General features: G+C 39.7%; 2 protein-coding genes and 1 long non-coding RNA gene across 4 annotated transcripts; 1 reads left to right on the top strand and 2 right to left on the bottom strand.

Moving 5' to 3' along the window:
• Positions 1-130: 130 nt before the first annotated feature.
• Positions 131-17,321, bottom strand: LOC144635069 (ribonuclease Oy-like). Of its 2 annotated transcripts, none has more exons than XM_078494141.1 (10): positions 17,164-17,321; positions 16,979-17,054; positions 14,647-14,731; positions 14,487-14,551; positions 13,491-13,563; positions 12,652-12,716; positions 11,274-11,387; positions 6,637-6,685; positions 1,818-1,889; positions 131-466 (listed from the first exon to the last, which is right to left on the bottom strand). In XM_078494141.1, exons 2-10 carry the CDS (start codon positions 17,047-17,049, stop codon positions 341-343), a joined length of 720 nt encoding a protein of 239 aa, XP_078350267.1. In that variant the 5' UTR covers positions 17,050-17,054; positions 17,164-17,321; the 3' UTR covers positions 131-340. The 2 variants fall into 2 exon arrangements, with proteins under 2 accessions (XP_078350267.1, XP_078350266.1); XM_078494140.1 differs by lacking the exons at positions 131-466; positions 1,818-1,889 and adding exons at positions 5,120-5,711; positions 6,403-6,474.
• Positions 17,322-17,365: 44 nt separating this feature from the next.
• Positions 17,366-23,545, top strand: LOC144635031 (centriolar and ciliogenesis-associated protein HYLS1-like). Its single transcript, XM_078494099.1, has 9 exons — positions 17,366-17,549; positions 17,826-17,975; positions 18,580-18,683; positions 19,791-19,995; positions 20,860-21,021; positions 21,737-21,800; positions 22,131-22,212; positions 23,019-23,048; positions 23,433-23,545. Exons 1-9 carry the CDS (start codon positions 17,447-17,449, stop codon positions 23,532-23,534), a joined length of 1,002 nt encoding a protein of 333 aa, XP_078350225.1. The 5' UTR covers positions 17,366-17,446; the 3' UTR covers positions 23,535-23,545.
• Positions 22,180-23,012, bottom strand: LOC144635116 (uncharacterized). The gene is made up of 3 exons (XR_013567316.1): positions 22,790-23,012; positions 22,346-22,491; positions 22,180-22,305 (listed from the first exon to the last, which is right to left on the bottom strand). It is a non-coding gene; the product is annotated as an uncharacterized LOC144635116 (long non-coding RNA).
• Positions 23,546-25,213: the final 1,668 nt, after the last annotated feature.

Below are 25,213 nucleotides of genomic sequence, written 5' to 3'. Positions count from 1 at the left end.
CTATTTCCCTTGACTCGTTCCCATCTAGACCAGGGTTCTATCTAGGGCATTTGAGGGGTAGTTTTCAGGTTCCCCCCCCCCCAAAAAAAAAAAAAAAAAATATTGTTATAATTAAAGTATATAAGTAACTATATCGGATAATTCATCCCGCCGACGCGAAGAGGTCAGTGCACATGAAGTAAGCATTCCCTGTCTAAGGACACTAATTGTGTCTCAAAATGCACCAGATTGCATCTCAGCGCATATTAACTGCGTTCGGTCTTTACTCACGACCTCGGTCAAGGTTCTGCCATACAGACCTCCTGCTCGGTTAATAAATACTAAATATCACGCTATCCAGTCACACAATAGGTGGGTACTGCACGGGTTTGTTGTAATCACAGCGTGCGGTGCTGTTTATGCAATCAATCGGGTTTAGTACTTTATTCAGGCACAGCTCAACATGGCTTAACATCTGCTGAGAACCCTAAGAAGGGAAAAAACACAAGTTACAAATTTGTAGTGTGTCGTTAAGTGGTCTTTTTCGTCACTGTTCAGGGGGGTGCTCCCCTTTGTAAGGTACTGTTTATAAGCATACTGCTCCAAAAGAGAACGGTTATTGAACTGTTTTGTCTTTGATTCTCCTCATCGGGCTTTTCATCTTCAAGCGGGCGAAAAAAATTGCTCAAAGTAAATATCGCGCGAATTTACACTACTACAGATAGTACGCAAGCGGCCAGGTCTGAATAAGGATATAGACAATGAAGTATTATGGTCTGATTTGGAGAACACTGGAAAATTCCAAGAAGACAGTGCCCCCCCCCCCCCCCAAACGGTAAACACATAACGGGATAATTTCTCGAGCAATATCCTCAATGACCACTAAATGGCTCACTTTCCTCAATTCGTAATAAGCACTCTCACATACGCTCCAAACCAACATGAAGATGACTGATTAGATATCCTCTATCGGAATGCTCGCACTCTTTGAAATAAAAATTAGGTGTTTTTAGCGGTGTTATTTTCTCTCTCTATGCTTGATAGAACACTGTTTTCAATTTAGAGGCCCCTTTAGAACTATTGAGATAAAATTCTCCGTTACATGTAATGAATCTCCCGTACAATGACTGAACAAACAAACCGTGTGATAGCAAAGCCCAAGACAAAAAGATTCAACTACCTACGAGGCAAAACACCGGCTTGTTTGAAGATTGGTAAAGTTTGACAGAATTTTGCCAAGGTATAAAACACTGTTGAGGTCTGTTGACAGTCGCAATACTAACCGGGTTACTAAGGTTGACATCTAGGTAGAACTAACAATTAGATTTGTTGCTGCTTTCGTCTTGGCAGTTCATTCGTTTTTAAAACGGAGCATTTTGAATATTTGAGTTCTCCGTCGTATGTGACATCAAGCTGAGTGCCGTGACAAAGCTGTTTTGTTTGAAAAAAGGCCTTTCCTTTCCATTTTGTGCAGAATGAACATTTCAGATATAATAAGTGGTGTTTATGTGAAAGTGTACTAGCTCTTAAGCCAAGGATGGCCGCTGTTGTAAACAGAATTGAGTTCCAGATGGTTTCTCTGACATCACGGCGGCCATTACTGTGTCCCTCGGCAGGACACAGTTATGGCGGCTCCATACTAAGCTTTATAAATTTGCGTGGAAAGGTTCGGAAAATAACTCGCGAACGGTACACCGCACAGACCCGAAACTTGGAGAAATTATTTATCCATTTATCATCTATAATATTTGAAATTCATAGCTTCTGTAGTTGAATGGTTTCGAATTTATTTTTTGATTGCGTGACAGTGAAAACCAGCAATTAGTAACTATTCTTACCTTAACGGGCAAGCAGCAGACTGTCGGATGAACTTGGTAAGAGTCGAAAAGTGCCCTTTCAATGTCCTTCACCTATAAAAAACGGCATGCAGTGCATGCAGAAGCGATAACGTTTCACAAAGGGTCTAACATAATTTTGAGGAAATTTGTCAAAAACTCAACGTAAATAAAAGTAGCTGACACCTTGTGCGTGATAAAAACTGTTATCCAATTGCAGTGTTCTTTTTTTAAATCTAAGAAGCAATGTTGGTGATTGTCTAAATAGCATAGCTAGGATCTGATGGAATTCAAATAAATACAGTAGTTATTAATTCACAGGCCAAGGATACAAAGTTAATAATACATTTTCTTCGCAGACACAGTAGATTGCGTTATATTGTAGTGTGTGACATCCGATAAACGACATACGCGCGATACGCGGGAGTTAGCTTTTAAGCTGCGAGAAAGGTCAAACGGTCTCTTGTTTCTGCTTGTTTACAGCGGCCCTGTATTATAAGAATTAGAAATTTCTGTCTACTAAATCTAATATATACCACATTATAAAATTAGTCTCTTTCGTTTATACATTGCAGTGTTCCATTCTGACTGAATATAAGATATATTGCTAGATTAAAAAAAATATATATCAAAACCCATCAAAGGAAGTCACCAGAAATTTTAATGAGGTAAAGGTCTCAAAAGCAGAAATTTGATTTTGAAGGGGTTGGTGGCCTGAGGTGGGGATAACAACCAAACTTCCTTTCATGGAGGATGCTGATATTTTTTCTAACAACATATTATTGCCTTTCCCCCCCCCCCCCCCACCTCTCTCTCAGACCTAAAAGAAAAATACCTTCCTTAGACTGAAGTTATAATTATGGACACTTCTTTCTTTGTTTCCCCTCTCTTAATTGTTTGTTCCCTTCTTTGGGTTCCCTCTCTAACTGGTCTGTCTGGACCTTTAACTGAGGTATATAACATGACATCAATACCTTTACCATAAAAAAATTAAGTCACTTGAGTAATTGAATGAATGAATGAAACCTTATTAAAGTGTCTACTAAAATAGCAGTAATAAAAACCAGTAAATGGGGACACTATTTAAATTAAAATTCTAAAACATACTAAAACATACTAAAATTCTAAAACATTCTAAAACATACTAAAATTCAATCTTCTGATATTATTTTTGGTCCACTTTATAGGTTTTGCTAAAGTAATCGACTTTAAACACACTAAAACAGACGCGTATTCGTTGTGCATAGCCCTTAACTTTATCTTTATCATCTTAATGACGGACAGTGGGGGCCCGTCCCGACGGTGTCCGTCTTAGAAAGAGTTGACTGTACACGCAACATTTAGGAGAGCAAGGGCTCAATTTGAGTGAATTAAAATTTGAAGAGGTTTTTGCACCTATCAATGGTTTGCTCCAAAATGGGGGTGCGGACAACCCAAGGGGAATTTGACATTTTCAGGTTTTCAAATGTCAATTTCCCCACCCTTGGGTCTGGTCTCCATTGAAAGTCAAATTCCCACACTTGGCAAGGCATTTCCACCTTCCACTGATCCAAGATGGGGACAATGTAAATTTTTTCACCGAGGGGGACTGTTGTGGATGTCAAAATCCCTACCCAGGTAGAGCTACGCTAAGTCAAATTCCCGTGGGTTGCCCCTCCCCTCGCCTCACCCTGGGGCAAACCATTAATAGTTGCATTAAAGAAATGGGAAAGAAAAGAAAAAAATTATGTTCACCCTCGCACGCAAGAGCACCCCAGGTTGTGAGGGACAGTTTGGTGTCCACCTACTATTTTTTTTTTACTTCAAATTCTGATAATAAAACTACATTAAATCTTCACTTTTTCGTATTTCCCCACCAATTTTACAACTTCTTTGAGAAAAACTATCTCCTCTAAAAGAACAACCAGAAATTAACACCGCAAAACATGATTTATAAGATGAGCAGAGAGTTTTTGCATTGCTTGAAATGTGGACGAGATATTGGCGTTTGGTCTAAAAGACTGTTCAAAAAATACTCGGCAGGTTTTCATATTTGGAGCAGCTTTTTTCCGTTCTAGCAACTTTTAGTATTCTGAGCAAGTTCTACACCGTCAGTAGACAAGACGTCATCCGTTTCTTCGCGATTGTTCTCAGTGAAAGAAATCACTTTATTAAATTTAACAAGATTTGGCCTTAACTTTTTGCAGTTTGTGAAAAGACACTTCAGACGATCTTACTTCATGGTGCTTCTTGACCATTGCTTCTTGTGTCGCTCTTTTGTCGTTAGAGGGCATAAAATGAGGCGCTGAAGTCGCCAATGTCAAAGATAATTATAACGTCAAAACAAATATAAACAGTTTGTGGACCTCTACAAGTGGCATTCTGGGGAGTGGAGGTTTGTTGATTAAAAGTCCTACAACATACAACTTCGTCAAAAAACGATCCTTTTGAAACAATCACGAGACGGAATATCTTAAGAAACCAATTTTTCACAGCGATTGCGTGGAGGGCCTCAAAATTTTAGTTTGAGGGGGGGGGGGGGCTACAGCCTCCTACCCCCCTGTTGCGCCGCCAATGCGATCTACAGTCAACTCTTTCCTGAAACGGACACCGTCGGGACCGGCTGCAACTGTCCGTCTTAGAGAGGTGTCCGTCTTAAAGGGAGTTAAGTTACAGTAAAATGACTGAAAAAGGCAGGAACGGGACCAACACCAGGTGTCCGTCTTATGGAAGTGCCCGTCTTATAGAGGTGTCCGTTATGAGAGAGTTGACTGTAGTGAAAATACAAAATCGGAGACGTAAGGGGGGGGGGGGGGGGCAATAAACCCAACGGAATCCGAGTCGGAAGAATCAGACATTTTCATTTTCTTCCTATTCCGCTTTTGACTCCGTCCGTCGCTTGTGATCCAATGAAAACGGCGTCGTACCATTGCAACTAGTCAAAGTCTTTGATTAATGTTTGACATCTTTCTGACAACTTTCTGCTGGCTTTCGTTCTTCATTTCAACTGGCAAGTAAAAGTGCAAGAAGAGTTGTCAAATTCGACGTCTGCTCTAAGCTCCGCCTCCCTCACGTCCTCCATTTTGATTGGCCATTTGAAACAGAAGTCATCAGAAAGTTATCAAAAAGATGTCAAAAACTTTGTCACTATGGCAACGGTACGGCACGCACGGTTTCGATTGACGGCTGAAAGACATAATGTGTTTTCTTTAGTTTTGATGAGCTCTGTACTTTTCAATGACGATGTCAAAGCAATTGTTTGACTGAAGAACGACACAATATTGCTTTTATGGTAAAAACGACCCAACAATCTTTATTGTTAAAAAAATAAAGGGTTAATAGCTTTTCATGTATATGCAAACTTATAAACAATGAATGTTCGTTTACCCGTGCAACCTTGCATCGTAACGAACGAAGAGATTTGAGAGGATAATAAATCATGCTTTCAAAAAAATTGACAGTCTGCTTAGCTGGCCAGTTTTCCCACTGCTATTGCTTTGCAATTGCGCTTGCGGGAAAATACGTCAGCTTAGCAGGCTATCAAAAAAAGAATTCATTAAAAACTTGTCCATTTTACTTAAAAACCTGATAAACCTACTCCTTTCCTTATTTTTTACAGTTTAAAACAATTATTTATTAGTTTCATTTCATTAAAGACCCGTTTGAAGGTCGCAAAATAGCCCTAAAAAACGTCAGCCAGCCCTCTCTAAATAAACCCATTTAAAGACATTGCAGTTGCTCGTGGTCCAGTGAGATATGATTGGTCAATAAGCTTCTGCAGCACGCTCAGTCTAGTCGCACAATAGTCGGGTACTGCACGGGTTTATCGTGATCACAGTGTGCAGTGCTGTTCATGCAATCAATCAAACTTGGCGTTTTATCCAGGCACAACTCAACATAGCTTAACATCTGAGAACCCTAAGAAGAGAAAAACACAAGTTACACATTGCAGTGTGATGAAATGTGATCTTTGAAACAGTCTGGGTAATCATCCCAAAGAATGGCATACATAGGTATGTACCCCCCCCCCCCCCTCCCTTTCCTCACACATTTTCCTTGTTTCCTAGTTAGCACTCTCGCAACGCTCCAGCCCAACAAGTAGGAATACTCGCCCTCTTGGTTACAAAAATATTTAGCGGTGTTTTTTTTTTCTCTCCCTATGCTTGATAGAGCATTGTTTTTAGTTTAGGAGCGCTTTTGGAACTAATGATATAAAGTTACCCGTTAATGAATCTCTCGTAGAATGACTGAACAAGCAAACCGTGTGATAGCAAAGCGAGGGGGAAAAACTTAACGAGCTACGACGCAAAACACCGGCTTCTTTGAAGATTGGAAGAGTATGAGAAATTATTGCTAAGATATAAACCTACGATGTTAGTCGTAATACTAAATTAATGATCAACTTGACTGTTCAGGTTGTTCAGGTTTGTAAAGTTGGTATTTATGTTGAACTAATAAAGTAACGCGAGAGCAACAGAAGCGGCCGCGCGCGTACGGTTCCACGCGCGTGAGTGAGAAGAAAAGGTCCCGCGCGCTCATATTTCTCGTACCCGCGTTTACGCTGATCACGCAGCAATTTTAGATGATTAATTTTGCGGGATAACCCTACCTTAACGGGCAGGCAATAGACGGTGGGATGAACTTGGTATGAGTCCAAAAGGGCTCTTTCAATATCCTTCACCTGCAGAAAAATGTAGGAAAAATAGTTAAATTTGTGTGATTACTCCGAAGCGACAATTCTCCAGTTTTTGCAATCTTAAAATTATGAAGATTTCTCAAGTCTTTATTCAGACAAGATGTTTTCTTTAGAGTGAAGGGTCGAGGTTTAAGCACATGGACCCACCTGATATGTCTTCTCATTGGATGGTACAATCCCTTTCTGTTGTAGGACACTAGAGAACAATCAAATGAAAGATGTATTTAATTATACTGTATTATAAAACAACAAACGCAGTGTTAACAAGCCGAGTCTAGAAAACTTGGTGAACAAAAATGTACGACGTAAAATTAAAGGGAACACATTTTCACCGCGTCATCTCTGAAAAAAAAAATATACACTATAAACTCGAATTTTGGTTCTTGCAGCTTGCCACGGATGCCCATTGAAATATCCCATTTAGCTCTTCTTGTCGTGTGATCGGATTTAAATACTTAAATAACACTACAGCAATTCGATTTTAACAAGAGCAACGAATAGATTATGTAGCTGACAGTCATTTTTCACTCTTATCATAAAAACGTACGATCGTGTGAGAGCGGGTGTGAGAGTTCCTAACGAGATAAGTTTAATTTGCACTATACTGTGTACTGAAGTGCTGAAAAATCGATAAACTATCACGTATTAACATGGCAAATTGAATATTCAATCAACCCCGATAACTCGAAACCCCGGTAACTCGAGGCGTTTTTCGTTTCCCTTCAGAGTTCGAGGTACCGGGGTTCTACTGTAATAACAGTTCTATAACATTCACAGGTTCTAGATTTCTTGGGTGTTGAACTCAGACATATGAGGTGATAATATTACATCATGTGTAAATCTTATCAGCATAAGTGGGAGAACAAGTCATCATTGTCAAACACCCGACAGGTCTATTCACTCAGTTAATCAATCGTGCACCCAACAAGCTAACCAAGCAACTGTCACGGGTCACCCTCATAAATAAAGTCTTACCTACCTACCTACCTACCTACCTACCTACCTACCTACCTACCTACCTACCTACCTACCTACCTACCTATTACCTACCTACCTACCTATTACCTACCTACCTACCTACCTACCTACCTACCTATCTACCTACATACCTGCCTACCTACCTACCTACCTACCTACCTACCTACCTACCTACCTACCTACCTATCTACCTACATACCTGCCTACCTACCTACCTACCTACCTACCTACCTACCTGCCTACCTACCTACCTACCTACCTACCTACCTACCTACCTACCTACCTACCTACCTACCTACCTACCTACCCCCGGCCTACCTACCTACCTACCTACCTACCTACCTACCTACCTACCTACATACCTGCCTACCTACCTACCTACCTACCTACCTACCTACCTGCCTACCTACCTACCTACCTACCTGCCTACCTACCTACCTATCTACCTGCCTACCTACCTACCTACCTACCTACCTGCCTACCTACCTACCTACCTACCTGCCTACCTACCTACCTACCTACCTGCCTACCTACCTACCTATCTACCTGCCTACCTACCTACCTACCTACCTACCTACCTACCTACCTACCTACCTACCTACCTACCTACGTACCTACCTACCTACCTACCTACCTACCTACCTACCTACCTACCTACCTACCTACCTACCTACCTACCTACCTATACCTACCTACCTACCTACCTACCTACCTACCTACCTACCTACCAACCTACCTACCTACATGTAAAAACAACTGGAAAAAAATTCATGTCAAATTATCAACTTAGTTTTTAAATCTTAAGATTGTCGAGTTCACCTTAAATTTTGTTAATTCTTTAAAGGCTAGATTTCCACTGACGCGTAAATTTTACGTGCGTGAAAAAATTTAGAGAAAATGTGTGAACGACTTGCGTAAACGTTTACGCAAGTTGTTCATAAATTGTCTGTGAATTTTTTCACGCACGTAAAATTTACGTGTCAGTGAAAATCCACCAAGTTTGATGTTTTAAAAGCGGAGGACAACAACCCTACACGCCTGCCATTTTTGTGGCCCATGCAGTAGTATCAATCCATCTAAATACAGTACCATCTAGACTTGCTCCAAGTTGCTCGTGAGATTCGCAGGAGACCGCTGGATACGGAAACGGAGGGCGCGTGCGGGCATGAGAAACAAAATGGCGGAGGCAGGGCACGAGACTAACGGTAGCCAACTAGCCAAAGGCTACTAAAATTTAGGTTTTGGCTACCAGGTTTAGCATTCCTACTAGCCATTTGGCTAGTGAAAAACTCGGAAAAGTCAACTGTTCTTGATAGAAATCAATATACCTAACTAGTGAAAAATTACTTTTGGCTAGTAAAATCTGACATGTCACTAGCCAGTAAACCAGTGAGTTAAAAAGTTAGTCTCAAGCCCTGGGAGGATCGTGGCGGAACAAGCCATTCCTCGGCAAGTGTCATTTCTTTTCCTTCGCGCGCGCGTTCACAGAAATGAGTCCCGCGCGATTTCAAAGGCGATTTTTACTAAAGTGGTCTTTCGCGCTTGATTTCAAAGCGATTTTATTTAAGTAACTATAGATGCAAAGAAAAAACGAGCGACTTGGAGCAAGTCTATGTACCATCCTCTCTGACTTGTTACGGATGCGTTTCGAGAAAGCAATCTCGGGAAAAAAAGAAACGTTACGAAACGAAACGAAACGAACGAACAACGCCGCCCCATTCAATAAGTACTTGTTTAAGGCCTGGGTAACAATCGACACTTAAAGGTCAAATGAACAGAAATTTCGATTATTGTTATTTTTTGCCCATGTGTTTATTAAGAGCCAAATGAACATATCCCAAAGTTTCAAAGCAATCGGTCATAACATCGCAGAGATATTGCAAGTTGAAAAATGCTTTTTTAAGGCTGTCATAATCGTAGAGTGCTCGGAAAAATTGTCGGAAATAAAAACTTGTGACGTCATAATTGGTGTTTTTGAAGACGACCGCAGACCGATTCCGCAGACGGCATCTTAAAATCTAAATAAATGTGCGGTTTAGTGACATTTCAAGCAGTTATTTCGTTCTGTTCGGCCGTTTTTCAGTGGATTGATTGTTGGTTGTTGTTTAGAGAGGCTCTTTTTTAAATAGAATAGCTAAAGCACAAAAATAGCTTAAAGTTTTGTTTGCTGTCGTTTTGCATGTCATGTCAGACATAGGTAGAATGCACGCTGGTATGAAAACAAATCAGGAATCTCTATCGTTCTTTCTCATTAGCATTTAACGTTAATGAGCAGAATTATCTGCACGCGCGTTAACTATGCACGTGCGTTTTGAATTTTGGTACACTTCAAAGCCGTTCTGCACGCGCGTTAACTATGCACGTGCGTTTTGAATTTTGGTACACTTCAAAGCCGTTCTCTGCCGAACAACAGCGTGAAATGACGAAATTCTGCGTATTTTGGACAACGTCAGCCACGACGGCTAATTTTTGGTTTTTCTATTTGGGGTTGAACGCTTTCTTTGAATATTCAGTGGAAGCTATTTCTTAAAGCGATAAATAAGCAGAATGCGCCCGGAAAGCTGCGAGATTCTCAAGTAAAATATAAATTCATTTTGCACCAGAAGATGTCGTTGACGTTGGCGTCGGTCCGGTCTGCGGAATCGGTCTGCGGTCGTCTTCAAAAACACCAATTATGACGTCACAAACTCGTTCCATTCCTTCCATTTCAGTGCGCAGTCATTCAAAAACGTTTTCGTGAAGCCTTCGGAGATCTTCGTATTTTTTGCTGTAATTCACGCTTTAAGGCTCGGAAAGCAAAAATTTTTCTTTATTTTACTCAATAATGGATAGTTTTAGCGTTTGATTGGTTAAAATGGCATTTTGAAATTTCTGTTCATTTGACCTTTAAGGCACATCTTCGTACTAAGCTATCAGGGATAACTTTATTACAGCTTACTAGAATGCCCAGGGGGGTACTCCGACTTGTAAATGACGGGGATGATCGAATGAAGGCAAAACTCAGGACCCAAAAAAATCCCTAAGTCTTCCGACATTACCCAAAAAAATCCCTGGCCCAAAAATAACCCCCCAAAAAAATCCCTTGTCAAATTACCCCTAAATTGCCAGGAGGGGCAATAACGCTCGAGTTTGATTATTCATCATACCATAAATACACCAAGGCCACTTTAGTTTGTTTTTAATACCCAAAAAAATCCCCTATTTGAATCAAGTCACCCAAAAAAATACTTGCCAAATCTTCCAACCCAAAAAAATCCCGCAATCGAAAATTTCAAACCCAAAAAAATCCTTCGATCATCCCCGTCATTTACAAGCCGGAGTACCCCCCCTGGGCTAGAATGTAACGAGCAAGTAACGATCGCAGTTTTTAAACCCTTTTACTCCTGAATTTTCTAAAAAAAACCGTGTTTCGTTAACCGTTAAACTGAATATTTGGTGCTATGATCCTGAATTTCCTTTAAATTTGCTACAAAAGCACTTTTTCACACTGCTGCATCATTTTGATAAAGATTTCATGTAAAAATGTACTAACAATATTTTACTTTAGTGCAAGCGCGTAAGCCAAAATTTGGACCAACATACAAAATGAACAGTGCTGTGGGACGGTCAATCTTAGCTGTATCAGCTGCTTATCACAAAAATCCACTGACGTGCAAATTGATGACGTCACAAGTGGTTCAATGACCGCGCCTCCAAAGAGCACCTTACGCGCATTTAGAAGGGTAAAAAAAGGTTTAAAAAGGGTTTGTCAAGTCATAACAGTCAAACCCGTTACATTGTCCATAATTCTTTGATGCCTTTCTTACCTAAATATGTCATACTTGACGTTTAATGACAGAGTGACTTCAAAGTATTTGTGTTCCGAGTCCAAGTACGAAAGATTGGTAGAACATGTACCATGCTTCTCCCACTCATGTTTCCTTTGAAAGAAGCAAACAAAATGGGATGTTACACACTTTTGTTTTAAAGACGTTAGGTGGCCAGCACAGGGGGTGGGAACTTATTTAAATTAACATATGCACACATGGTCTGACTTCAGATCTGGAGGTTAAAAAGATCTTAGATCTTGATGTATTTTTATCTTTTTATCCTTGTGCGTTTATATATATATATATATATATATATATATATAATTTTTATCACTTGATCCATTGATTTAAACTAATTATACAGTATGGGGTAAGGAGAGGGGGGTGGTATTAGTTTTGTTCTTGTTTTTCATTCTATTTTTAATGGGTAGGATAAATTTTTTATATTTTTAATTTAGCATATACTTAAGTGTATTTTAATTTTAGTCCTACGTTTTATACATGAGCCCTGGCTCGGACATTGAGGGAGACCTCGTCCCACGTATGGACAATAAAATTGTATTGTATGGTTGTATCACTGAAGAACCCTGGCTGACTCACTGGCTGACTGAATGGCCAACCGACCGACCAACTGGCTGATTAATTGACTGATGGATTGGCTGGCTGACTTACTGAGTGTCTGGCCTGCTGATGGACCAATGGGTGAACCGATGGACAGACAGATCGGGGGGGGGGGGGGTACTCTCATATAAGGGCTATATGGGTATGTGCCGCTCAACAGGGTTTTCTTTTTTCCTCTCTGACTCTGGAACAGGGTATAAAAATAATCCTTTTGACTCTGGAACAGGGTCGTTTCCCCCCAGAATCCTGATTAAGCATGATCAAGTTCAGCTACGAAACTCCACACCCCTTGTCGCTTTATCTTCAAGCCATAGACAAAGTCAAGTAAGCACTTTGCGATATACACTAGTGTTTTTATATCTATCTACATATATTTCCATGGTGGATATTGTCTAGAACAGGGTACCTATTTTTCCAATGTTTGTCTGGAACAGGATCGCAAATTCAGCTTTTTTTCTCTGGAACAGGTCCAGAGTCCCAGAGACTCAACAGCACACTCCCGTAGTCAATTTTTGGGGAGTACCCCCCAGGGGGGATGGACAGACAGTTAATGCAGGATTATTTATTTACAAGTTGTCTTTGGTATTAGATAATTTGATTTACTTAATACACTGTTGAATCCAGCTGAAAGAAACAAAAATTTTGATAAGAACATTATTTTTTGTATTACATCTTCAGTTGGACGCGAAACCTTTCTTTGTACAAATAGGTCATTATGCAATGATGTCACTGAAAAGCAATAAATTATTTATACCAAAATCCAGCTTCATCATGGGAGTCCAAAGATGGCCATTGATGCTCCAGTTTTGGTTTCAAATCCTGTTAATAAAAAAATTATTAATAATAAAGTATTATTTCGTTTGTCTCACGACGTAGTCACGTGTGATGGAGATCGCAACGTTTCGACTGCATACTGCTAGTCTTCATCAGGCGATAAGGTCGACTGGTTGTGCGTTAGCTTATAAAGCACACGGCTGCGCTGTGATTGGTTGGTTTTCAACAGCTCTGATTGGTACATTTCGATCCTCAGTGTTCTGCATAGAGCTGTTGAAAACCAACCAATCACAGCGCAGCCGTGTGCTTTATAAGCTAACGCACAACCAGTCGACCTTATCGCCTGATGAAGACTAGCAGTATGCAGTCGAAACATTGCGATCTCCATCACACGTGACTACGTCGTGAGACAAACGAAATAATACTTTATTATTGTACTCTACCACGATGAATAACCACAACATTTTTTATGACAAAAAAATTATTATGTATAATTCCCAAGAAAACATTAAGCCGGCTCTTCAACAAGCCCAGCTGGCTTTTCTGGCCTAATAGCAGCTCTAAAAGTTTACCTTTTGTAAGTCTTTGTTTTCATGTGAAATTTCAGCCTGATTTAAGTTCTCTATCAGCCAGTGAAATAAGCCGGCAGCTGGCCCTAATTAGCAAAACCCTGAGAATCTCCAACAATAAAACCACCGCATCTCTCTAGTCTTGGTTTATAGTTAGCGCTTATTTAAACATGCCTGTCAACACACAAACAATTAGAATCGGCAGCAAGCTCCCAATTTATAAACAGTAAAGCCAGTGAGCTAAGGTTACCTCTATAACGTCCTCGTTAAAGGGCCACGAGTGATTACAAAACACTGGTTTATGTTCTTCGCCAACAGTAGGCCTGAAAGAAAAAACAGTCATGTGCATCAAGTCTAAGGGGTCGCCCAGTGCTCGCAAAATTACGCTTCTGCTCGGAATGCTCGCAAACTTTATGCCGGTGCTTGTTTGCACGAGCTCGCATATTTTTGCAAGTGCTTGCATGCTTGTTTTTTTGAAAGAAGCTTTTTGAAAAGTGCTTGTTGCTCGCAAGACTATAACTTTGTCAATGCTTGTGCTGAAACAAAAACGCTCTGCTCGCAAAGACCATTCGATACCCCTAGTCTAGTGACTGTAAACTGACATGTGAGCTTGGAGTCAAAGAACAAAAGGAAGCAGACAATCTAACATCTTCAGACAGATTAGAGGCTTGAAGTGGCCTTTCTGTAAGAAAGTGAATTTTTTGTCTCATTTGAGTGTAATTTACTCTCTATCCAACTTCCACATAGCATTACATGTATTCGTACCATGAACATAAGGGCAATGTCTTATTACAATAATGTTATGCACCTATCAATGTTATGCTGCTGGGGGGGGGGGATGCCGGGCATAGGCCGGGCATTTGAACTTAGGTGAGACTTTCTGTTCAAATGCCCAACCCCAGGGCATTTGTGGATGTTCAAAAGAGTCCCTTAACTTCAATAAAATGTTATAAGAAAGTCCATTAAAACAGTCAAAAGTCCCCACTGCAGGCAAACAATTGCTGCCAAATCCCCTGCCTATGCCCCCCCCCCCCCCCCAGCGGCTTAACATTGATAGGTGCATTACATTCAGTTAAGTTACAATTTCTCTTTTAATTCTAGACTTATGGGTGGGGCATGGCCACATGGTGTGACATTGCATGAACATGCTCTGATGCAGAATTCCAAAACTCAGACAATTGTCTGGTGTGGGGGATGAACAGGCTAGGAACCTATTGAAATAGAACTGTGCCAAAGGAAATCATACCATAGTCCATGAATCGTCCACTTTGTAATTCCTGATGGCACACAACTCTTGTTCATTGCATTACCCTTATTAAAAAAAAATAATAATAATTAGTATATCAGACAAATGACAGACCTGCAAGAAGCAGAAAATATTTGTAATAATTGCATTAAAAGCTTACATTATAAGCTTGGCATTGTGTCTGGGGCCACCACTGAGTGAAAACAAACAGGTTGAAGTCATTGTCATCATCATATTCTGTGCTGCTGATGATAAAGGTCAAGGTCAGATCATAAAGTCCATTATAACATAGTAAATAGAGGGAAATGGTTATGAAGCCCGGCAAAGTTCTTTGTTATAGGTTTTTGTTTGCTTGGGGGTTGACTGTGCACAAAACCTGACAAAATACAATGAGTGGTTACGTGTGTTCATGTAACTAACCAATAAAAATACAGTAAAAACCCGGGTATAAGAACAAGTGGATTAAGAACACCCAGGCCTGATTTTAGGAAATAAAGTACCATTTATATAAGAACACATTCAGCCTGAAAAATGAAAGTTGTTCTTATATGGAAAAATATCAAAGATCAACACTACTTTTCATTGCACACATAATAGTTCCACCCCAATTACAGTACAGTATTGCCTTGATTTATCAATTTTATTAAAATTAAAATACAATTGTGTGCATATATATTGATTTCATCTATTGGTAGCCTAGTATGTTCCTTATTTTAAGAAACTTTTTTTAAGAACACTTAAGAACACTTCCAGGCTGATTTTGCAGATTATAACCCTTTATATAAGAACCAAATCAGCCTGAACTGCCAAAATAGGTTTTTACTGTATTGTGATTATGTAACTCATGCATAGTGTATTAGCACAAAACATATAAGATGTGCACGGTCATGGACCTTCCAACCTAAATCTTGGCCTCTTTGTTTGCTCCTTTGATGTTTGCCGGGCTTCTTAACCTTTTCTCTCTATTAACTATGATTATGTTACACAACAGCACCCCAGGGGGCTACTTAAAAATGTTTTGTATGGGGAGGCTCTGCCCCGAGCTCTAACCCCTTAACCTTTTATATACCATTTTGACAGAAATTGTACCCCTTTCATATACCTTTTACTGAAAAAAGGTACCCCTTTCATATACCTAAAAGACATGGCATAGACTTAGAACAAGTCCATTTCCTGTCATTTTCATGTAGTGCTTAATAAATTAAATAATACAGCCATAAATTGCGTCTGTTCGAGATAATTTATTTTAATTAAAGGCCCTTTTGAATACCTAAATAACAGATTTCCCTACACTTTCGTATACTTAACTTGTGAAATCCTTACCCTTTTATATACCTGAAGCCTGACAAAGGTACCCTTTCAGGCGGAGTTTCTCCGTATAGGCCATAATAGGGTGTACCCCCCCCCCCCCTGGGAACAGCACAGCCAGATCACACGGCTTACTAGTAATGGTGCTTTAACAGTCCAGGGGAAAACACCTATATTTTGCAAAAGTGATGGTGGTGATCATTGAAAGGACCCCATTTGACACCCCCCCCCCCCTCAACCCCTGGGGACTATTACTTGTCATCTTGGTCAGGGATGTAGTGTAGAATAGGTCTCACTTTGGGTCTTCAGGATAGAGCCTCCTTTACAAGTTTTAAATAAATTTTCTGACAAGCACTCCCACTGGCCAGTTCCTTTCATATCAGAGTCCCCCCAACCCACCCCCTAGATTTAACCATCAGGTAACAAATCACAAATTTTAACCGCTAAAAGGAACAGTGGTCACCCTAATACCACTTTTATGGGAGACCCACCCCTGCTCCACCTCCTTCCCTTAGGTTAATGCACCTATCAATGGTTTGCCCCAGGATGGGGGGGGGGGGTGGGCAACCCCAGGGGAATTTGAAATTTTTTAGAATCCAAAGTTGAATTCCCCACCCCTGGGCACCTAGTGAATGTCAAATTTCACATATCTCCTCTTAAATTTCTAACCCAGCAGACCATTTTAGATGTCAAAATCCCTACCCTGGGAGAACTTACGATGTCAAATTCCCGTGGGTTGCCCCCCCCCCCCCCCATCCTGGGGCAAACCATTGATAGGTGCATAACAGACTTAACTACAGGTTCTGTAGAATTAAGTGAGAAGGAATCATTGCTACTTCCTCGTAAGGCAGTAATGTTCGTCCATTGCAGATTTCGTCAAAAGCCATTTTCTACAGGAATAAACTCTAACTGTATGGACAGTATGTACTGGAAGGGCGGCGATATTCATCTCTCTTTGTCTTTATGTGTCTGTGTCGTTTGTCTGTTCATACATGTACTTTTGTCTGTCTCTGTCTTGCTTTTGGGTGTTTTCAGCACGAAAGCTGCGTTGAAGCTCGAAACCTTTCTAGCCCGACTTGCTTGTTTAAAACTCTCGAAAGTCCAGTTAAATTTTTGAACCTTATTGTTTATTAATTAATAAAAGCATTTTATCAGTTGTATTAAAGAAGGAGAAAAAGTTATACCTGAAAAGTTTGAAGGACGCGACATTCAGACATAGTAAAGCCAAGATCAGACAGAGCAAAGGCCTCCACATCGTTTCTAGCAAAAGATCAATAGAAAAATTTGTCAATTCCAAAACAACGGCAACATCGTCGTTCGCGACGTACGTAACGAAATTTACACAATGAATAAATTGAAAATCACTTACCTCAGAACAAGATTATTCCAGTGAATTGAAGGAGATGTGGAAATAATGTCTCACAGACGACACTTGACTCCCTCACGTGAGTACAGGCATGGAAAATTTCGCTGAAAACCACAGGAAACTCTCAAACAGGTTTCAAACCCTTTGTTTACGCGCTGCCAAGTTCGTGTACCACGTGGTCACGAGCACGCGGGAGTCTGGGTACTAGCTACCGTTGCTCTTGTTGATTTCAAGCAAATGGTTGCAGTTTCTTGACGCGAAACGAAGTTTTTAGGGTTATAGAATTATGGCACAAGGCTTCGAATTCACCGAGGAGGAGATCAGAAGAAAGCTAGGAGAACTTGGCTATTCAAATATACCCAGTGATAAGCTAAAGCTATTTCAAAGAGGTTTGTTGTAGTTGCTTTTGATTCGTATGATTGCGAATGGTCGATCGATGATTCTTTTGAATCAGTTAGATCTGTTTAGCTTCGTTATAAACTTGATGTCACTTTAAAAATGAGATTTTTTGACATTTATAAGCAATGATTATAGGAAGTTTTTTTGCCATTGAAATCACAAACTAGACTAAAGGTAGAGAATTAATTTTGATGTTTTTTGTGCAATGTGCATGCATGCTGATCTGATCAAGTGTAAGCTCATATTAAAACTTTGTTTCTTTCTAGACCTCAGACAGCTTATTGAATCGGAGAGAACCAATTCCAGGGAAAGAGGGCATCTTGGAAGTCAAGATTCGCCATCATCAGTCAGTAACAGCTATTATACTGACAGTTATCTAGAAGGAAGCAAAGATGAAACCACTTCTTCTTCAAATGGTACTTGTCAATCAGTTTCTACATTGTAGCATAATTTGATCATCTTATAACTTAAGTTCTCCTTTAAATATCAACACAAAGTCAAACATGTTGGTCAAGAGAATAGAGCAACTGATCAACAGCTGCCTTGGCTTCCTCTTTCGGATAGCAGAGTGAACAGTTACAAAGCTTGATTGAGCAGAAGTAGTAAAATGGGGGTAACATCCAGGGAAAAGACTCTTTTCCAAGCTTGTACTTTACAACCACGAGACCACTTTTCCCTTGTAAATTTACTTCTGCTCATGTTGTACTTCATGCTCATAAGACTTTATATGAAGGCTTCCTGCTTGCTTTGCTGACTGAAATAAGGTACTGCAGACTATAAATGCGGTAAAAAAAACCCAAGCTATGTTTTGTTTCAAAATCATAAAATCCATTGATGCCTTCATGCATTTTATTGTTTCTTTCTATTCCTTTTCTTCTATGTAAATTATACATATGAATTGAAGGAATCTAAGGGACAAAATCACAAATCTTTAAGTTTGATTTTATGTATTATATGAGCGAAATGTAGCAGATTGCAGCTCAATATTGATGCCTTGCTCATATTTTTTTTCTCTTCAAGTTTTAGACAGCAGTAAAGAGCAGCACCACGTGCATGATAGATACAGATCACCTTTAGAGGACTCTGTCTTTCCAAGAGCAAAATCAGCACCAAGTTTTTCAAAGGTATTTCGAAGTCATTACCGTCGATTGCATCTACCTGTGAACGCACACGCTAAAAACATGTTTTCAAATGGCGTCCGACGTCAGCGTTTCAGGTGTCAAACTTTGAAGTTAAGCAGACCGTAACGGCAACTTTCGCGCCGAAAGTTTAACACATTCCGCTTTCGAAATGGCGGAAAGATTAGATATAGAGACTTCTTCTGAGAAACTGATGCTGATCTGTGTTGATATGCATACATAGGTTCACTTGAATAATTTCTAGTGTTAAGGTTCACAGGTAAATGCAATCGACGGTATGATCACTTTCACAGTCTAAGCAAAGAAAAACTTTCAACTAGTGAATTATCAAAAGAAAAAAAAAATGTATGTACTACATGTAAATTATAAAACTTGTAGCCAGCAAGCTACATTGATTTAATTCTGGTCAATAATTTATTATTTTATTAACAATCAGACAACAGACCTGATTTTCTACGAGTGAAAAAGAAAACAAAGGCCACATGCCTTTACTCCTTTAGTAGACAGCAGTGGCAGATCTGTGGAAGGGGCCCCTCCTTATTTTTGGTCAAAGGTATTTTTTATACCTAATTTTTGGGGTGTACACACAAAACAAAAGACCCCCCCCCCTAGTTCAAGGTCCAGGTCTGCCACTGGACAGACTGTAGCAGTGCCCCAGTGACTGGAAGTGCCCCACCCACCCATCTCTTTGAACTTTCCTTTTGAGTTTTGCCCTTTTAACATCAATGTATTAGGAGGCAAGCGTGGCCGAGTGGTTTGGGGCGCTGGTGTTGTAATCCGGAGGTCCCTGGTTCAAGACCTGCCCCTGCCACTAGCTGGATTTGTTTCTCGGTTGTCCCAAGTTCAAATCCTCGACCACGCTTTGTATATAGCCAACTGGTCTGTCTCCTGCCAGTTGGGATTTTAACCTTGTTATGTTCATTTAAAAATATTTGTTTCCTCTGTTTCAGTGGCATGCCTGTAAACTAGCTATCTCGTAGAGATATGAAGCTAAGTGCATGACCACTATAAACACATTTCTTTTCTTTTCTTTCTTTCTAATGAGCTTGATCATTTTAATAATTTAGTTTTTTTTTTTTTTGATAAAATTAGGTGAGTCATCAACCATTTGGCAAAGAGAATGTACATTACTATCCAGCAAAGGCTCCAGTGAGAGTAGAATCCAGTTCCACTGCTAAGAGTTCACCTCAGTCTGAGCAATCCAGGCCAAGCAGTAGAAATATCAAGAGAAAAGTGTTGAGAAGAAGAGATGGTGAATCTAGAGTGTTTGATGAATCATTTGCAAGCACTGAATCTGGTATGTTTTGATAGTACTGTTAGAATAAGATAGTGATTTCATTTAGTACCCACTTTCCAAGGGGTGATAACCTAATGGTTAGTGTGCTGGGCCCGGTTGTTCAAAGCACGATTAAGCTAATCCAGGATTAGCGTGAAATTTGGTTTCAATTTTTTAACATTTCTTTGAGGCTTTCTGTTTATATTTTCTCTCCCCCAGTTTTGACGTGGACCAAACTCAAACTTCACAGAACATTAGCTATGGAAAACCCTTTTTAACAAGAGGAATTAAAACCTCAATCATCTTTTAACCCTTGGTCAGCGTTAATCGCCTTTCAAACAACCTGGCCCTGGACTCTGGATTGAGCGGTCCTAGTTAAGCCGTGGCTGGGTTCACTGTGTTGTGTACTTGGCCAAGGCACTTTACCCTCACAACTCGTCTATCTCCACCCAGGCCTAGGTGTGTAAATAGGTAAAATGGGTAAAGGCAAAGTCTGGATACGAGCCTAGTGGCCCATCAGGCCAGAGCATCTCCTGTTTTCTGTAGCATGAAGCGACTAGGAGTATTTCTACTCCCCCCTGGATGGGATGCTAGTCCATCACAGGGTTACCCCCAGCAGTAAATTAACTGGTACCCATTTATACACCTGGGTGGAGAAAGGCACTATGAGAGTAAAGTGTCTTGCCTAAGAACACAACACAGTGCCCCAGCCATGGCTTGAACCTGGAACGCTCGATAGAGTACAATGACATGTTTTAGTAATTTGCATTCAAGTAAAATTTGACTAGGATATTTTGGACCTTTGTTATCAGCACTTACCTTTTAACACCTTTATTACCGCTATCTTGAATCCTTTTTTTATTTTGCGTTTGTTGTTAAACTCAGTCACAGACATATCTGAATTGGAGCAAAGACTAAGAGACCTTCCACTGAACAACTCCAGTGAAATGGACGATGCAGATGTCATCAGTGTAGAGAGCGCAGGGTCTACAGAACCTACTGACTACAGACCATGGGAAAACTTTGCTGACAGGGCATTACCTTCCTGTAAGTTGTACTGTGAATGAGTTTTTAAAGAGCCACATTTCACTAACTAGTTTGCCAAATATTGATGGGCACTTTGTGTATCTCCACCAATGATTCTCTTTGTCACAAAAATACTAATTAAATACTTTTGGTCTTGATAATGAAGAGGTGTGAGATTCTGGAAATTAACTTATTTTTCAGGAAAGACAATCTTGTAATGTGTAGTTCCATAAAATATCCATACCTCCCCCCACGGAAGGGATTTTTTAAAAGAACCCCCCACCCCTCTGGAAATTCCAGTTAAATGTCAAATTTTTGGTCTTTGAGACCCCCCACCCCAGGAAATTTCCAATCCCTTCTGTGGGGAGAGTATGGATATTTTCTGGAACTACACAATAAATTTAAATGCATCTTTTCAAATTCAGATGTCATTTGGAAGTTTATTTATTTTATATTTACTTTTGGTGTTGCATATGTTGCAATCATTGGTGATCATATTTGCACCAAGAAATTTTCCTTTCAGGCCTTAAGACAGCCTGAGTGGTTAACCTCTTTTGGTTTCTATGAGAGGTTCAAGAAATTGGGATTCTGTAGGTTGTGGCCTGGGTGGCCCCTTACTTAGCTGGAAGGATTAAAAGTCATGAATGAAGCATTGCTTTGTACCGGTATAGACTCATTTTTATCTCATTGATAAAATTTGATGATCATAAAGTTACTTTTTCTGATGTTATTGCAGTTATCAGACCCTCTACTCGTCATCCTCACACGCGACAATTGAAGAAATCTGATCCTGTTTCAAGGTTTGATTTTAATTATATATCAAATTCATGAATTAAAATGTTTTAATGTAGTTAGGTAGGTCTGTAGGTAAGACTTTTTTTAATGCAGGTGACCCGTGACGGTAACTTGGTTAACTTGTTTGGTGAATGATTGATTAAGTGAGTGAATGGACCTGTTGGGTGTTTGACAATGATGAATTGTTCTCCCACTTATGCTGATAAGATTTACACATGATGTAATATTATCACCTCATATGTCTGAGTTCAACACCCAAGCAATCTAAAACCTGTGAATGTTGTAGAACTGTTATTACTTTAAATCATATTATGTACTTTAAATCTGAATTTCAGATATCACCAATTCAAGTATGAATGGCAAGCAAACAAAGCACCAGGAGAAAAGAGTCACAAAAATCTGCGCTGGAATGTCAGGGTAGCGACTATTATCAATGTTTATAGAAAAAAATTAAATATAATAATTAACAATTATTCACCAAAGTGGAGGTGAATAGTGGTGGATATTAACCTTGCCGGTTCGCAGCTCGGTAAATATCCACCACATTTACCAACACTGAGGTGAATAATATTATTGTTTTAGTATATACCACACAAGTTGAATAATAATTAGTGGGCTTAAGCGACATGCGAAGGCAGTTTGTTTCTTTTTTGCTGCTCGGAGGTGAATAGTACTGTCTAGTACTTTGCTAATCACCTCCGAGTTAACCAATCAGCTATAACCAATCACTATTCACTTGTGTGGTAGGTAGGTAAGGCTTTATTTAAGGAGGATGACCTGTGACAGTTACTTGGTTAGGTTGTTGCATGAACGATTGATTAAGTAAGTGAATGGACCTGTTGGGTGTTTGACATGATGACTTATTCTCCCACTTATGCTGATAAGATTTACACATGATGTAATATTATCACCTCATATGTCTGAGTTCAACACCCAGGAAATCTAGAGCCTGTAAATACTCGGAGGTGAATAGTACTAGTACTATGCTAATCACCTCCGAGTAAACCAATCAGCTTAAACCAATCACTATTCACTTGTGTGGTATATACTACAATTTCGGAGTTAACCAATCAGCGCGCGTGAAAAGCACTATTCACTTGGTGGTATATTCTAAAAACAAATATTTGATCTTTCAGTACTGAAAGCTTCTTGATACAGTGTGTCGTGTACAGTAATCTAACACATCAGCCAAACACCAATACTTTCTCTTTTTATTTCATTAGGGAAAAATGTTGCAGTGTGATGTATTTGAGGTGAGTCAAGATGTCTAATTTCTCATTACATGATCAGTACTTTGCGAAGCTAACAAATAAGGAAAATAAAGAAAATCGTCAACTTAAGGACATTGTGTCGGTATACCACTAAAATGAACAAATGAACAAAACTAACAGAAACAATGCTCCCAGCCCCCAAAACAATAACAACTGCTACAATTGAGGACCAGTAGAATTACAAGCTTATGAGGGCTGTAACAGCATGATATATGCTTTTTTGTTTTAGTTTTTTTTAACCTAACACATTATACTTTCAACAATAGAAAATGTTTCAAGGTTACATATCACGTTTATCAAATGTCTTACTCCTTTACAAGTTTTGCAAATAATTTTAAATTGTATCATTATTTTTCTCGCACACAGAAACCACCGCGTAACTTTGTTCCCAACAAGTACGTCGTTCCAACAGAAAAGAAAAGGCAAGCTTTGCGATGGGAAGTCAGATCAAGTCTAGCAAGAGTTTGATCAGCCATATTGCTCTATTAAAATTAATTTTAAACACATGTCAAGACGTTCTTGTCGAAGAAGTTACTAAATTGAACAATTTATTCATTCATTCACTTAGGTTAGGTTAATTACTACGTAGCACATACATGTATGCAATATTTAATTAATAAATCCAGATTTTGGAATAAATTATTTTACTATAAACTTGTTTTGAGTTGTCTTTATTTCTGGGGTGACCGTCGTTGCATTTTGATGGTTTGGTAACAGTTAGCGTTTGAGTTATCTAAACCTGAAACCGACTTTAGAATACCGGGCCACTTATCATTATATCTCTGAACGCTTTTTAGAACGAAGCATAAAGAAGCAAAAGCAAACATTCGCCCTGTTTCTAGCCTGCGTCGCAAGGGTTTAGTTTCGTCTGCGGCGCAGGCCACCTGTTTCGCACCAAATCGAGTTTGCACCGTCCGAGACCTTCGCTGCTGCCAGTGCGACCAAGTTCACTTCCATAAATCATCCGTGTGTATGGATGTTTTCTTTGGGCATTTGAGCTTGGTTGAGCCTAGGAAGCCATATCGAACATTATTAAAACTGGGGGTTATCCTCTCGGTGCGAACTCGGATGTTGCCAACTCGATTGGGAAGACTGTCATGAGAGAGATTAAGCTTGACGTTATACGGCAAACGCGAGCTTGCCTTTCATTTTGCTACCTTTTTTTTTATCGAATTCTAAAATTAATCCCTCACAAAAATAGGGAAAAAATCCCACATTTACAACAAACAAAAACCTACTCATTTCCGCGTACGAACGGCAGAAGACATAGTGAATTTTTGCCGTTTGTGGGAGAAAGTAAACGTCATGCTTAACCTCTCTATGGTCAACAACGGACAAGAATTTGACAGACAACAACCACGATCACATAACTCAGTTCAGATAACGTTTTGCAGGTGCAGCAGTTCAATTGAACAGGACTCGAAAAAAGTCACATCACTCCAGTCGTTCACGACAAAGTAGATTTTCATAAGTAGCTCACAACTACATCCACTAATTTCTGGTTTTTATGTGGGGCCACAATGTAAAGTAAATGGAAGGTCACGATCAGTCAGGATGAAAATGAATTATTTGTTGTTGTCTTTTTTGGCCGTTCCGAAGTTGCGCAGGAAACTGTCTGTTTTGTAATAGCTGTAAAATCCTGCCAAAGACCCACTACAGTCAACTCTCGTTAAAGCGGACACGCTCGGGGCGTCGTTTAGTGTCCGTAATAGCAAGAGTCCGTAATAACGGGGGTCATTTCCAGTCAAACCTTATTCGCTCGGGATCTGGATTTTGTCCGTAATAGCGAGCGTCCGCAATAGCGGGGTGTTCGCAAGGCGAGAGCTGACTGTATTTGAAAGGAACTAAGGTGAAAATCACTATGTTTGACCATTTTAAAGAGTATCACAGAAATCATAAAAAAATGTTAGAGTTTATATGGTTTAGGGGGACGCTGTCTCAAATTAGGAGACGTTTGTATGGATTTTGAACCATGTTTCAAGGTCCATAACTTTGTCTCTGTTTATCCTAAAAGCATCAAACTTGGTCAAATGACCAATCTCACCGGGATCTTTCATGTGATGGTGTCAGATTATCGATTACTTAAAATTAAAAACTCGCCCCAGTTCCTTGCGCAACTTCGGAATGGCCCGAATAGCTCATTAGAT

Source organism: Oculina patagonica, chromosome 13 (assembly GCF_052425735.1).
Source record: "Oculina patagonica isolate OP01 chromosome 13, crgOcupat, whole genome shotgun sequence".
NCBI classification, from domain to species: Eukaryota; Metazoa; Cnidaria; class Anthozoa; order Scleractinia; family Oculinidae; genus Oculina; species Oculina patagonica.
Note: the sequence above shows the minus strand (reverse complement) of the source record. Positions and strands in the feature narration are given on the sequence as shown.